Consider the following 15,380-nt stretch of genomic DNA (forward strand, 5'->3'; position numbering starts at 1 on the left):
GAATAATAGCAATAATAATTTTTTTTTTTTTTTGTGTTGGGGGTGGAATTATTGAACTCCGTTGTTTGTGAAGATTATGCGACATGATCTAAAATAGAAAATGAAATATCCATTGGTAACGTGGATAAAAAGAAACCCTATCGATGAAATTTGCTCTCGTACGGACTTCTGTGAACTCTATTTGGTTACCAGTGTTTGGGTCGCATCACATGACCACACTAACAGACAACTAATGCTGTTAGAGACTGCGTCAGAGACAGCTAGAACTTGGTGAGGTTGCTATGGTAACAGACATGCGCCTGGGTGGTCCTCTGTGGAGCAGGTTGAGGTAGTAGGGTGCTTAACAGTGTGTCTATATAGTTCTCCCGAATTAGTTATTTTTGTTTCACCTGTTCAGTGCACAGTCAATACCTATGTGTATTCCCCCTCCATCAAACACCTATTCTATTTCCTGATTTTGGTGCTCTTCATATAAGCGTACATATTCGTTGGAGATGACAATCGCCACCCGCTCACAAACTACCATAAGTGACAAACATGACGGAGAAATCCGCATTTCTAGGATCTATCACCCTGCTGGTATTTGCACACTACTTGACCGAATCTGGTTGGCGAAGGACTAAACCATTATAGATGGAAGTCTTTCTCTTCCCGCCGTAAGTTTTCGGCGCAACTAAGCCGGGCTTACCTCGGAAACGGAATGAGAAGATGCCAGGCGGAAGACGGGGTCTCGTTGCTCCTCAAAATACTTTTTTAGAGAATATAATCCGACGTTACAACTCATTGCGTGAGTACTGAAACATTATGATTTGCTTTACTCTTTTATACATATGTGTAACATTTAAAAAAAATTATAGAACACTGACACAATTCTGTGAAACTATTTCTGTACAGGAAATAAAGTTTGCTGTACGTTACAAATGAAAAAGGGGTATGATGAAAGCAATTTGTGTGTGTGTGTGTGTGTGTGTCAGAGAGTGAGCAGCGCTACATAACACTAAAGAAATTATGGTTTTTTTAACCTCTATCTATCTGCGTGACTTGCCCTATATCATTATTATCATAACATAAAGAAAATTACCAAAATCCATTTTATGTGCTACTAACAGATCATAATAGAGGTGATTTCAACTAGCTATAAAAATATATATATATATATATACACAATCATTAATAATAAAATTCCTACAATTGAGCATTATATGGGAGATATAAACGTCATTACTTATACCTGTTGCTCTGTGTTTTTGTTGTTGTGATTGCTGTAAAACAGCAAAGATTTTGTTATAAAACTGCAATGAATGGATATTGTGCGAAAGACGCGTGAGAAAGAAATATATTATTAAACAGATAAATGAAATACACTAATTCAATTACTTTTTGAGCTAATTAGTTAGATTTATTCAACTTTATAGTGAAATAAATTACACCTGGTCAAAGCCCAAATACGCATAGTTACGCAAATACTCTTGCGTGTGTGCAAAATAACTTTTGGCGTCCCTTTCCTTGACTTTTTTAAACCTACTAATGAAACACATTCAAAACTCTAGTGTACTTGATATATACTTAAAGAAGCAAATATACATTATATTACAATTGTGATCAATAATTATTGAAACAGTTATTACACAAAAGTGTATTTTAATATACAGTGTGTACTATATGATGTATAACACGGTACAATATATTTTAATATTTAACGCACTTTAATATATAAAAAATAACAATAATGAATTAGGAAACAACGACGAATATTTATTAATTATAATAAACAAAATATTTTGATATAAAAATACAAGCAAGGCAAATTTATAAGGTAACAAGATTTTAACTAATTTTAAAAAAAGTAGTTTTTCTGACTTTGAATTGTTTGTTCTGAGACACTGTAGATCAAAAATGGTTGGTTTGTTTGTTTGTTTTTTTTTTTATATCTACAGTGATAATAAGGAAAGGGCAAAGTTAATTAAATGTGTAGTAAAAATATATGATATAAATTTAAAAACAAATTTTTTTGAACATCCGAGTTAATCATACAAAGTACAGGAATCAGCTAAAGCAGAGAGTGAATAGCATTATAAACTGAACTCAAATGCTGTTCCATGAAATGAAATATAATATAATTGAAAGTAAATTATATAATCAGAAAATTAAATTAAAAAAAAAATGAACAGGTACTTACAGAAGCTGGTAACACTAAGGCATACTGATAGATAAAGGCCACTAAGGAGTCCATACATACTACAGTACCACCGTCACGAGAATGAACTGAACACCGCCATACACACACTATTTAAGAAGCAGACGGGGTTAGTGAATACGGATATTAAATGTTTATTATCGACAAAGATTGAAATAGAAACACAATTGATTCTAGACATTATTCGTTTTACATTTATACCTTTGTCTAAAATTATAATTAATCTAAAAACCACAGTACCATAATCACCCCCTTTATTCCTAAAGTAGAAGAGTGGTGGTGACCCTTGAGGTAATTCTCGTGGCGGTATGATTATAGGGATAAATCGATCCTATTGGCAGAAAAACTGAGTCGAGATTAAGAAAGTCGAAAAGACAGAGTAATTGTAAGTAGTCAAGATTAAAAGGCTAGTCTGAGAAGACAGAGAGATACCTAAGGTACATAGAGGACGAAGGGTTAATCGCTAATCAATAAGAGGTGGTTAATTATTATTAATTTTGTGCTTAATCCATAGAGCTTTCAGAGGGTGAAATTCGAAAATTAAAATAATCTGTGATTATTAATCAGAAATTAATCGAGCCAAACCTGTTCCAGAAAGTACAAAAACTGTTATACTGGGGACTCCAAAGAACTAGCTTATATGGCCATGTCTATTATGTCCATAAATTGTTTTCTCTGGGCGATTTGTCTGTTTTCTGGATAAAAAAAAAAAAAAAAAAAAAAAAAAACACGTCAGCCTAACTCAGCCACGGATTAAAAAATCCCATAAGAGTTCCTCGCGTCACAGACATGATTCGAACCCAGGCCTTTTCCAGCCGCTCTGGGGATGATGGTGATTATAACCATTGTGCGAGTTTCTAAAAGAAACAGCTACCTATAAAGCACCGAGAAACCACAACGAAGTTAAGTTTAAGAAATTACCTTGAGAACCAAAACCAAGCAAATTAAATTACGCAAATATAATAAACAAATTAGGTAACACACGCGATGTGTTACATTTTAGGCGCATTCATTTAACAAATAACGTACCGCAGTGATTAAAACTTCTGTACACAGGACTAACCACATTCAATGCAGAACTCCTGACATTCGTTTGAAAGAGTGGAACCACATTGGGTTGGCTTGGCATTACCCCTTGGTGTAGGAATGGACAGGTCTATGACACTTGTGAAGGCTCAAAGTCAGGAGCATATGATCTCGAATTTCGGGATCTTGCGTACCCAATATAAGAACGTAGTTCGCACATGTGGCGATCAGTTTTTGAGTGTACGCGAGGAAGAATGGGTCAGCTTCGAGATCTTTCCGATTTCCTCGTGAATGAATGGGGGGGAGGGAGAGACAGGACATGCAGGTGCCAGCATCTCCACAACAGGCAACACGGTCAAATGCTCTGGTTCTGTAGTGTTACAAGTCTACTGTGTCTAGTTCGTGAGTAGTCAAACAACCAGTTAAAGGTCACACGTGGCTATCCCACGTGTGGTCAATGCCTGTGCTAAGTATCGTTAGTCTCGTCGCGTAACACAGCACAGTGGCCCGGCTAACCACCCAGTACAACGCAAGGATAGAGAGGCTAATATCCACGTGGACTATGCGTCGAAGTTTAATTCGTATAGACTATGGCAGTTGACGGCTGTCACGGGTATCCATGCTCACTTCGAAAAACAAGAAACCGCACCTTACAGGGGCACGTCAGCACCAATAATGGCCCATCGACTTCTGGAAATCTGTCGTCTTGTCTGATGAATCCCGTTTCAAACTCTATCATGTTGATGGGCGTATCCACATTTGGAGAAAGAAACGTGAGGCCATCGCACCTGAATGCACTGTTGGTGTTCGGCAGGCTGAAGGCAGTCGTGTAATGGCTTGGGAACTGTTTTCGTGGAATTCTGGGTCTTGTGATCACCATTAATCAACAAACTGATAGGAACGCCTACCTATGATGTGGTTACAAAGGAAGTGGATGCAAAAAATAGTTTTCATATAATATATTTGGATTTCAGGAAAGCTTTTGACATTGTTGCGCATGGAAGACTACTGTACAAATTGGAGCAGAATGGTATTAAGGGTAAGTTGCTACAATGGATAAAAGGATGGTTGAGTGGGAGAAGACAGAGAGTGGTAATTAATGGGTGCTGCTCTTCGTGGACTAATGTTATTAGTGGAGTCCCGCATGGTTCGCTGTTGGGTCCTCTGTTGTTTTGTATATTTATCAATGATATTGATGAAGGTATATCAGGCTTAGTGTCGAAGTTTGCAGATGATACAAAGGTTGGCAGGGTTGTTAATGACAGTAATGGCAGTGTGCTAGTGCAACAGGATCTAGATACTTTAGGCAGATGGGCTAAGAAGTGGCAACTGAAGTTTAACCTTGACAAATGCAAAGTACTGCATGTGGGTAGAAGTAACCCCAGAGAAACGTACCAACTCTTTGGTACTACACTTAAGGTGGTAGAAAATGAAAAAGACCTGGGATTAATTGTGCAGTCAGATATGAAGTTTTCTGAGCAATGCAGACAGACTGCCAGGGCAGGTCATGGGGTTTTGTCGATGATATATAGGAATTTTGCTAGCAGGGAAAAGGTGATTGTCCCTCTGTATAAAGGTCAGGCCACGCCTTGAGTACTGCGTACAGGTCTGGAGGCCTCATTTTTAGGAAGGATGTAGATTTTCTTGAGCGTGTACAGAGAAGGGCAACAAGATTGGTGAGGGGAATGAAGGGATCCTCTTACCAAGAGAGGCTTAAGTTCTGCAAATTGCAGTAGCTGGAGACTAGGTACCTGCGCGGTGATCTGATTGAGGTGCATAAGGCCTTGAATGGGTTGAGCACGCTGAATTCTGGTGGGATCCTTCCACTTGTTCAGATTACGAACCTAAGGGGGCATAAATTGAAATTAAGAAAAGACAGATGTAGAATAGATGTGCGGAAATTTGCCTTTAGCCAGCGGGTGGTTAATTGCTGGAACAAACTTCCACCTGTCGTTGTGGAAGTTGATAGGTTAAATAAATTTAAGGAGGAACTGGACAATCATTTGGAGGGAATGGTGTGATTTTTTTTTTTTTTTTTTTGGCTGATGCTGCATAATCTCATACACTTGCTTTCTTGCATCACATGCCACTACTACTACTTTCTATCGTCGCAGATCAAGCACACCCGTCCATGATGGCAGTGTATCCAGATAACTCCAGCATCTATCACCAGGACAGCGCGCCAAGCTACAAGGCAGCGAAAGTTGCTAACTGGTTTCAAGAACATGACAATGAATTATCCTTCCTCCAGTGTCCGATCAACTTGCCGGATGTCAACCCAACTGATCTTGTTTGGGACCTATTGGAAAAGGACATTCGATGCTATGGTAATCCACCAGACAATTTGCGAGTATTACTGGATATTTTGTGGAACGCATGGGCAGAACTACCACCGGATACCCTGCAACACCTTGTGGGGTCCATGCCAGGACGTGTACGAGTTGTATTAAGGATGAAAGGTGACCCTAGAAGGTATTAGATAGATCCCAGCCGTAAGACTTCCACATACGGTAAATACGTCACTTACGCACGTTGTTATATTACTACAGAATCCTTGTGCTGTTCTTTTTATTTGATTTGTCTCTATGAAGAAATTGGTAATGGCACGATCTAGAAGAGTGATGTCTTTTCACAGACAATCAAATAAAAGTTTGAAAATTGTGCTTCTTCACAATGGGAATATACACCCCTGAATTCCTGTTGCACAATCTCTTCATATTAAAGAAGACTATGAAAATGTGAAGCATACGCTTTAGAGAAGGTCAAGTATGACCAGTAATAAAAGGGATGACTGCATTGACTTCAAGATGCTAGGGTTCTTTCTTAGTTTGCAAGGTGGTTTCGCTAAGTTTCCTTGCTTTCTCTAGCTCTGGGATATCAGGGCAGTTAGATGAGCTGTTGTTGTTGTAATAGGTTTTTTTTAGGAGCATCAGCCACTAAGGCCATATTGCTCTGTGTATACTGGCTCTAAATTGTGTGTGTGTGTTCTGAGGTAGATGTTCTGTTTTCTGGACGAAAATCCCGAGCTCCCGGAAAAAAAAATCATGCTACCCTCGCCTAAGACCAACTAATTCAGCCACGTTGCGAAAAGGCCTATAAAAATTCCTCACGTCATCGATGGGGTACGGAGGATGGCAATTAGACCAACTGTATATTACCAACTCCGTCGAGGTACTTTGTGATATTTAGTCACAAGGAAGACGATCACCTGGAAAGCCTGCCCAGTCCGTCTACACCATGGGGAGATGAGATACAACAAAGTGCAACCAGGTAGGACAATTTTTTTTATAGTGTGATGTCCTATTGTAGGGCGGAATCCCGCACCCACTGGAAGGAGGCAATAAGAGAATAAGAGTGGGTGCCAGCAAATCTCCTATTCTTGGGGATATCCAATCCAATAGCACCACCAAAAAAATCACGCATCCACTAGAAGCGGTGCAATATCAGTGGATGCCAAGCAAAAATCTCCTATCCAGGCTATCCAAACCTGGGTATCGGGAGAGAAACCTAAGAGAAACTAATTCATATGCGGAAAGCACACTCTGAAGGGGACAGTTATGGAGAAAAAGTTGTTCCTGAAGTCACCATCGCAGGCATTCGGCTAATAACTTGAATAGGACAACAGTGGGAGTGGCAAATGTACCAAGTTAAGAAAATAGTTATTTGGTTATTGTCCTTCACCTCATACACCGACCTAGGTGGGACATAGACCTGCCTCACTGATCATCTGGGGTCGGTCGCCTTCCTTATCGTCCCCATACTTCTGTCTTTTCCCCCATCCCAGCTTTCAGTCTCCTCCCCACTCTACCTAGCATGTAACTGCACACTCTACAAATTGTAAATTCTAATGTCTAAATTTAATCAAGCTCACAATAACATCATTTGGCCTTTCAGCTTCAATGCGTAACCACACTGAATTTTTTTTTTTTTCAGACCCTGACCACTGAAATCTCAGGAAACTAGGTGGCAGGATCTGCCAAAGTAAATTTCAAACCACTGGGTACCTGGTCTGCTTCCACGGGGCTAAGTGCGGGCAACGTTAGGCCTCAGCAGGGGTTCTGCGGCTAAATAGTCATAAGAACAATGATACACAACATTACACATATACATTATCCACACGCTTTTAAATCTGTGGTCTTCCCAGTGAACTGGTACCCACAAAAAATGCTACTCGGAGATGGGGGAAATCCCTGGTGCCGTCTGACAACAATATAATTTACACTTTACACCGACTTAGGAGTGACACGAGACGACAGTTTCACCTTTCAAAGGCACTTTCAGCACACCAGACGAAAAACACTAGATGCCATATGGACTGTAATACAGGAGATAACTGGGATTTGAAACTAACAACTAGGCCTAATACATCCAAAGATTTATCGTGTTCCTGTTTCCCTATATGCTTCAATTATATGGTCCTCTGCCCCAAATACCTATATTAGGAAGTTTCTCAGCCTGGAATACTGGGTGCTCTGATGGTTGAATAGGATTGCCGGGAAGCCTTTTCCAATATCAAAAGCCATTCTATATGCAAACTTGAATGTAGCTCCGTGGATTCAGATGGTTACCATACGTAACATCTGCACTCCAGCACAACTTCTAACTGGGAGTCTAGATGCACCTCAAATTGAAAATCTTGTAGTCAGGTCCCACTCTGGAGCTCGGCTCCGCTACCGTCATTGTCTCCGACGTGCTTGATCTACATCACATGCACAGATTAAGGCGCCTGTTTCCTGCTAATACTCTGGAGCTGTTTAGGGTCTTCAAAATCGACCTAGACAGGTTATGCCATGACAAACGCTTACAGGAAGCTCACTGCAGCAGAAATGTAAACTAGACTACTACAAATTTGAGGAAGAATGTAATTCAGGAAAGAAGAGATTTCATAGAAAAAGACATTAAGCGCCTTTGAACTCTTAGAAATCCGAATGAATGCTTTTAGTGTCTTCAAAAGACTCTTATTGGACTGAGGAAACACCACTCAACAGAATTGCTGAGATTCACTTCATAGTGTAAATGACTGTATCTATGCTATGAGTCCTCTTTATTTATTTATTTTATGTATTTGCTGATATTTTTTTCTATGTTACTATATAATAAGTTTTATTGGATGTATGTATGAAACACCCTCCTAGAAAATTTCTGTACAGGAGTGTTTGTTGTATAAATTGATGATAATAATAACTAGGGGGCTCCGCCCCTGCTCGCTTTGCTCGCCAACTCACGCCACATGATCTGCATCCCTCTTCTTCCATTGTCTACCCCACCACGCGGCATTCTCAAGGTCGAATAAATCACTATGTTATTATTTACTTGCGTTTACATAGGTCAGGAAAAGGCCTTTTGCTTCGAGTTCCATAATGCATGAGAAATATTATTGCATCCTAAAGAGCAGGACTAAAATATTTACAAACTATACAAATATTTAAAATATTTACAAACTATACAAATATTTAAAATATTTGCAAAATACTAAACCATTTACAAATGCAAAAATCTATATTGGTTCCCTTCATTATGGAGTCAGTTGTCTTACAATGCGTCCCACGTATGCGCTCTACATTGTCAACAAGTGTCTGATTCTGCCCAGTAACCCATTTGTGTTCCCTCTATTTAACAGTCCCCAATCTCGTGCACGTGCTTCACTGTCTAATACATGACCACGCCCGACATCTTTTGATGTCCTATTCTAACGATTTTTTGTATATTAATTTCGGCTGATGAAGGTACCCATCGTCCCGATATAGTAGAGGTATGATTGTAAATAGTTTAGTTTTTTGTAAATATTTGTATAGTGGATTAGCCACTTGTCACTCGTTTTGAGAGGTCTGGATTCCAATCCCTTCTGGACTGGATAATATTTAAAAGCCTCCTCAGTTGGATAGATGTAGTTTGCCGATCTCAGCAGAAAGAAGTAAGAATTCTCTTACATGCATTATTTGAGGTTTTCAGCGAACACAACATGCTGGTCACTCTGTAAGCACACACTTTTATATATACTCATAATACACAGTAAACACCTCATGATGTGGCATAACAAAAGAACTGGCGCTCTAAGTCAATTGCATGCGATCCCAGTAATAGTGGCTTCTGGGACCACATTATACATACAGGGTTTTCTTGTAATCGACGTCGAGTTACTGACGATTTACATAACAATTCACATAACATTTTGTGAGACAATCATATTTGCATACCCCATTTTGCGATGTTCGCAAAACACTAGAAGCGAAATTGGCCACTAATGTGTTTAATGTTCTAACCCAAAACCCTTTGCTCCAACTTCGAACTCAGTGTAGACTTTTCTTCACAGTAGCACGATTCTGAATGTAAGATGCTGCGATCGACAGAGTTAACAGGGTACCACTAGGGCTTACAATACCGAAATTCCGGGATCCCGGTCATTTTTTTTTTTTTTCGGTATTCATACAAAAATACCGGTTTTTCAGTACTAATTTAGAAAATAATTATCCATGATTTATTCACATAACGGTTATAAAATCGACAACAATAAATCATTAATATTGCTGAATTTGCAAATGAGGGATTGTTATACACAGTACAAATGCAACGGAAACCTGAAAACGTCGTGAAACTAAGACAAAATCTTACAAATATATTTCTATTAGTAAGTATAGTGTGTGTGGAAGTAAAACACTTAAGGAATAACGAAAACATCATTACAGAAATATTTCCATCAGTGGCAGTAGGCCTGGAAGGGCAATTAAGGAATATGGTGAACAAAGATATGGCAGGTGCGGAAGGGTTAAAATTAAAATCTTCTGAACAATAGTTTAATCCCTCTATTACTGGAGGATGCGACACTTAGTGCATTTTGGGAAAGGGTGTCGGGGTATGGAGCAGTTCAAAGGTATTGTGAACAGGTGATCTTGAGGTAAAAGATGAAAGCGTTTCGTTGTTTGGGAAAAATATTCTGTTTTTCCGACCAAAGGAAGAAGGGCGAGTTTAAAGAATAACACCAATTGGGTCAGATTTAAATTAGATAGGGGGAGATATGTAAATGCGTGCAAACCCTTCTGGGGTTTGCACATAAGCTTGCGTATAAAAAAGTAGTACAAGGGGCGATTGTAACTTGCAATCAATTCAATAAATAAATAAATGAGAAGGAAATAAATAAGCTCGCACCGAAAAGGGGGCTTGTGGTTGTTAAGTCCTCTGAACTGTGTTGTTTGGGAAATGGTACTTAGATAAAGTGGGAGATTAATTTATAGTAAGTTTGAAGTCGAAGAAACACGAGAAATAAGGAAAGGTTTAGTATTCAGTTGGTTTATTGGTTGAAGTTGCAAAGAAAATTGATATTACTAAATTAAGAGAGATTACGTGGAATTGTTAGCATTGAGTTAGCGATTTATGGATTGCTGTTGTGAAGAGAGAATTGATATTGATGATTAAGAGAAATATGAGGAAGTGATTAAGATTGAATTAGTTTAGTGTTTCAAGCTGTAGAGATAGTCGAGATTGTTAATCGAGAGATATTTTATGGAAATGATAGCATGTATTAACAGATTAAATGAGAAAAATTAATAGATTACATGCAAATGAACACCAGTTATGTATTGTAAGTAGATTAGTATGATAAATAACTTTTGTTTTATATTTGTGTCATTGCTCTTGAGAAACTGACAGCTCACATAAAATATATATACGATATATAATATATATACTCGTGTGTGGGGGGGGGGGAAATATCCCTCAGCTCCTGGAAATTCTCATTTTTTAATGCAGTCAGGTAGCTTGTGGAGGCTTAGTGCTTGAGGGGAGTTGCTGTACGAAAATCATAACAATGGCCACTGACGGCAATACTAAGGTAGAGAGAGGGAAATGAAAATTAATAAATAAATAAATAACCCCCCCTACAACTTAGATTTGGTTTCCTCACCAAGCTTAGCCGTCAGTCCCTTTCTTTCGTGCAACGGCTTGAGTTTCTTAAGAACTCACTTTATTCGTACAGGTAGAAGAAGAAGAAAATCTTTATTGTACAGTAAAGATACAATAATGTGCCCGCCACAGCCAGGAGGCCAGGGGCTTGACAATGATATAGGGTAATATAAAAATATGTACAGTATAAAAATTTGTGCAGTATAAAAGATTACATAACAATTAAAAACGTAGCATTAACCATTCAATAGATATGAGTATGTACATAGATGTGAAGCAGACAGTACACCAAGGTATGTACACGTTCATATGTACAAAGCACATATTTAAGCATATTCACACAAGTCAGAATATTTCACAGTGCCAAATTATTGTTCGGTATTGCATTTTCTTGTGAAGACAGTTCGTCGATTTGCCTGCGACGTGCCGTTATGCGCCTCATAGGAGATAGCAGGTGGAGATATCAGTATGAGTCGACATCAGGGGCCAAACAAAAGGGGAACAAGTTCGGCCAACGAGCGCCTGTAATTGCGATCGGAAGCGAATTTCTGCAGGTCAACTCCGATCATTAGCAGGGCTTGTACTATCGGAAGTACTTGTCCAGGTAGGAATCTGTCACTGATCTTCAGCCTGTTCCGTTGTAGCTGAAGAAGAGGGGTGGCTCGTAAGGACGGAAGTGGAACATGCCACTGGCATATATCCCAGAAGTCAGGGGAATTGATTTTTCCAACCAGCATTTTGACTGTGGTCGCAGTTCTCCTCATGCTGATTATTTGAGGCAGCCGCGGGATTTGGAGTTGGTCGGCCATGCTGGTGGTCCTCTGCTGAGGGGGGAGTCGATGCTTGTGGGTTGCCCACTTCAATATCCAGTATTCACTGGCGAAGATGGGCTTCATGAGAGAAGGTACTGCAGATGCCCATATTTCAGAGGCATACAGAAAGGTAGGATACACAATGGTTTCCAGATATCTGATTGTGGTTCTAGCGTCTGTGTTATGAAGAAGATGTTGACGGGCAATCCAGCGCATTCGGTTGATCTTGCGTAGAACACATTCGATGTGACAGTTGAACCTAAGGTTTGGGTCGAAGGTTACACCGAGATCTTTGTGTTTAGTAACACTTGGAATAACTGCGCCCTGCAGTGAGGGTTGTATGGATGTGGGGCACTTCTTCAGAGAAAAAACCATAATAACGGATTTTTGGGGGTTCAGTTTGAGACCGAAATGGTTGAGATGGCTAGAGAAAGCTGTGATTTTATTACAGATTTCCGATGTGATCACTCCCCTGTCAGCTGATGGTGGTATTTGCGTTAGGAACTTTATATCGTCGGCGTAGGTAATGACATCATCTCTGTTACATACAAACGGAATAAGGAGGGCGGTAAAAAGTAACCCCGATAAAACGCCACCTTGCGGCACACCAGCATTGATGGATCGGGTATAGCAGAGGTTACGATGAGTGAGGTACACTGTTCTGTTCCGGAGGAGCGAGTGCAGAAAAGCGAAAACGTCACCTTTGATCCGAAAGAAATTGGTTAGGAGATTCAGAAGGGCTGAGATGTTGAGGCTATCAAAAGCAGCTTCAATATCGGCATAAACAACCGCCATTTCTGATTTGGCCTCAAATGCATTTAAAATCTCCGTTTGGACTGCCAGAAGGTTGGAGACAGTTGATCTATTAGGGAGAACATAATGGAGTTGTTTTGATGATTGTGGAAGAAGATGGCGTGTTATATGCGGAAGAAGGACTTTTTCCAGTAGCTTTAGGAGCGTGGATGCAGTGGAAATCGGTCTGTAGTGCTTCGGCTGGCTTGGTAGTTGAACTTTAGGTAGTGGGGCAAGACTGTATTTGCTCCAGGATGCAGGAAACACTCTATGAGAGAGGATGGAGTTGAACAAGTAGAGCAGAGGATCAAGGATGTATGGACTGAGGCACTTTACGATGAAATGTGGGACATTATCGATGCCAGCGGTGCATGACGGACGCAGCGAGTTGATGGCTTGACGAAGCTGCTGTCGATCGATTTGAATGGAAAACAGCTCATCATCTGGACTTGAAATGGGGTCTGGTTGGTAATCATATGGTTGTGTGATGTTGTCTTGGAATCTGGCTACATAGTTGATCCATTCAACTGGATTGAAATTGGAATCTGGTTCAGAGTTACGGGTATATGGCACTTTGCCTTTGGATAAGGTCTTGTCAGTGTATTCTTTAATGGCTTGCGATTTCAGTCTGTTAAACAGTGCTCTAGCTTTGGAGTACTGAGTTCGGTCATATGCTGTACCAGACTGTTTCCATTGTTTATGGAGGGACTGTTTGCACTTGAAACTGTAATTTAGCTCCGAAGACCACCAAGCATTAGTTCTAGCGGAGATACTGACCTGTTTAGCTGCTGAGAACATAGTAACAGTGTGCAACCATCTAGTTAATATGTCTAGAGCCAGTTCCGGATCTCCTGATTCGAGAACTTCCCAGGGAATTAATCTTGTTGCATAAAGGCATCTGTTCGGTTGTAGGAAGGTGGGAGAGGTGATGATCTTCCTTTTGACGTAGTGGGAGACATTAAAGTTGGGTGTTGGGAGCTGCAATAGGACTACGATGGGTTCATGATCTGATTCAAAGTGAGTTTCGGGTTTAATGTCGACGCTACATGAACCAGACGATAATATGAGATCCAGGCGATGAAGACCTCTAGTTGGGCCTTCGTTTATGATCCTGAGGCCACTAGGTGCAATCTTAGCCATAAGTGACTCATGAAGATGTTGGAGATTTGGTGGTAAGTTGAAATCTCCACAGATGAGGTGGATAGCAGATGTGTGAAGCGTATTTATTAGCCAGGATGCAATATCATTGATTGTCTGAGCATCGGGGGTTGGGGGTGTATATATTGCACCGAGATCTAATAAGCAAGAGTTGATCTTGACCGTTACTATCACTGCTTCGAATAGATTGGATTTGCTGGAGACTACATGTACGAACTCAAGTCTACTGGCATTTATGATAACAGCAACGCCCCCACCGCAGGTATGAGAGCGGGAGGTGAAGAAAGATTTGTAACCAGCAGCTTGGGCGGAGGCAATTGATTCTTGTTGTGGTTCCAGCCAGGTTTCAGACATGCAGATGACGTCAGCCATTTGGGACAGAAGCATCTGCTCAAGTGTCTCGAGCTTATTCCGAATACTACGAACATTTTGATAAAAAATCTTGAGTGTAAGGTGACACGAGACCTTCACGAGTGCTGATTCGAGGACATTATTTATTTTCTTTGTTGGCTTTTTAGCACGGTTGGTTATAATAGTTGGTATGAGCTGAGGGTGGATTTCATTGCAGCTGTGGTATTGCAGAGATTGATCAGAGGTTTTGTCATTGGGGTATGTATAGGGCTCATCATCATGTGACCCTGATTCCTGGTTTTGGGGCTTCTGAGAATAGGAATGCCTATCAAACCGTCACGCTTGGGAGCAGTCTTGGTGGGATAGCGCATTAGCCATGACTAGGCGTGGGGTGATATTGGATTTAGGTTCATAGTATGGCCTGAGTAGTGATCCAGACGGCCAGAGAGCAGTCGCTGATATGGAGCTGAAATTCTGTGCATCGCACTCAACTTTGAACGATGTATGCAGGGGTGTTTTCTTAAGAAGTGTGACGGACACAGTAAAGTGCAGCTCATGCATTATGTATGACTCGATATCATCGGGAGTTGTATTTGGGGCCAGTCGGGAAACGAATAGACTTCGTCGAAGACGGACAGTTGGTGGATTCATCGCCTGCAGCCTGGAGGTGGCCGAGGTGCCCATTTTAAATGATCGCCTTCTCTTTAGTACATTTGGGGTTCCCATTTGACCCTCTTCAGGGTGGCGAGGCTTACTGTAGTAACTCTGGGCCACAAGTGTACGAGGAGGTGCAGCTACAACTTCCGCCCGGGATGGTTGTAATGTTAGCAGTGGGGGGCCGCAATTGTGGATTTCGGGTTTCTTCGGCATTGTAGGTTGATACACTCGGCTTGAGTACGAGTAAGGCTCGACGATAGTTTCAGGATTGGGTTTCCATTGCAATGTAGTAGATGGCTTCTGTGATTTGTGGAGTGGGACACTAAGTGGTTTATCTGGATTAGCTGATTCTTCCGTAGGATTGGCAGGGTTTCTGGTCTGGTTTTCCTGGCAAGGAAGTTCTTTGGCTATCTGGATCTCGGGGCAATTTAGTGTTTGGCCTGAATTCAGTGCATTAGTGCTGTAGGATAAGTTATTGTGATCCTGAT

General features: G+C 40.6%; 1 protein-coding gene across 1 annotated transcript in view; it reads left to right on the forward strand.

Annotated features, from left to right (window-relative positions):
* The first annotated feature begins 708 nt into the window (after positions 1 to 708).
* Positions 709 to 15,380, forward strand: part of LOC150081784 (potassium voltage-gated channel protein eag-like) — a 134,819-nt gene continuing 120,147 nt past the window's right edge. The window contains exon 1 of the mRNA XM_090380319.1: positions 709 to 787. Coding sequence (XP_090236445.1) covers positions 709 to 787 — 79 coding nt within the window. The remainder of the gene's footprint in view (positions 788 to 15,380) is intronic.

The sequence above is a fragment of the Mastigoproctus giganteus genome, chromosome 8 (assembly GCF_048544385.1).
Source record: "Mastigoproctus giganteus isolate SK-2022 chromosome 8, ASM4854438v1, whole genome shotgun sequence".
In the NCBI taxonomy this organism is placed as follows: Eukaryota; Metazoa; Arthropoda; class Arachnida; order Uropygi; family Thelyphonidae; genus Mastigoproctus; species Mastigoproctus giganteus.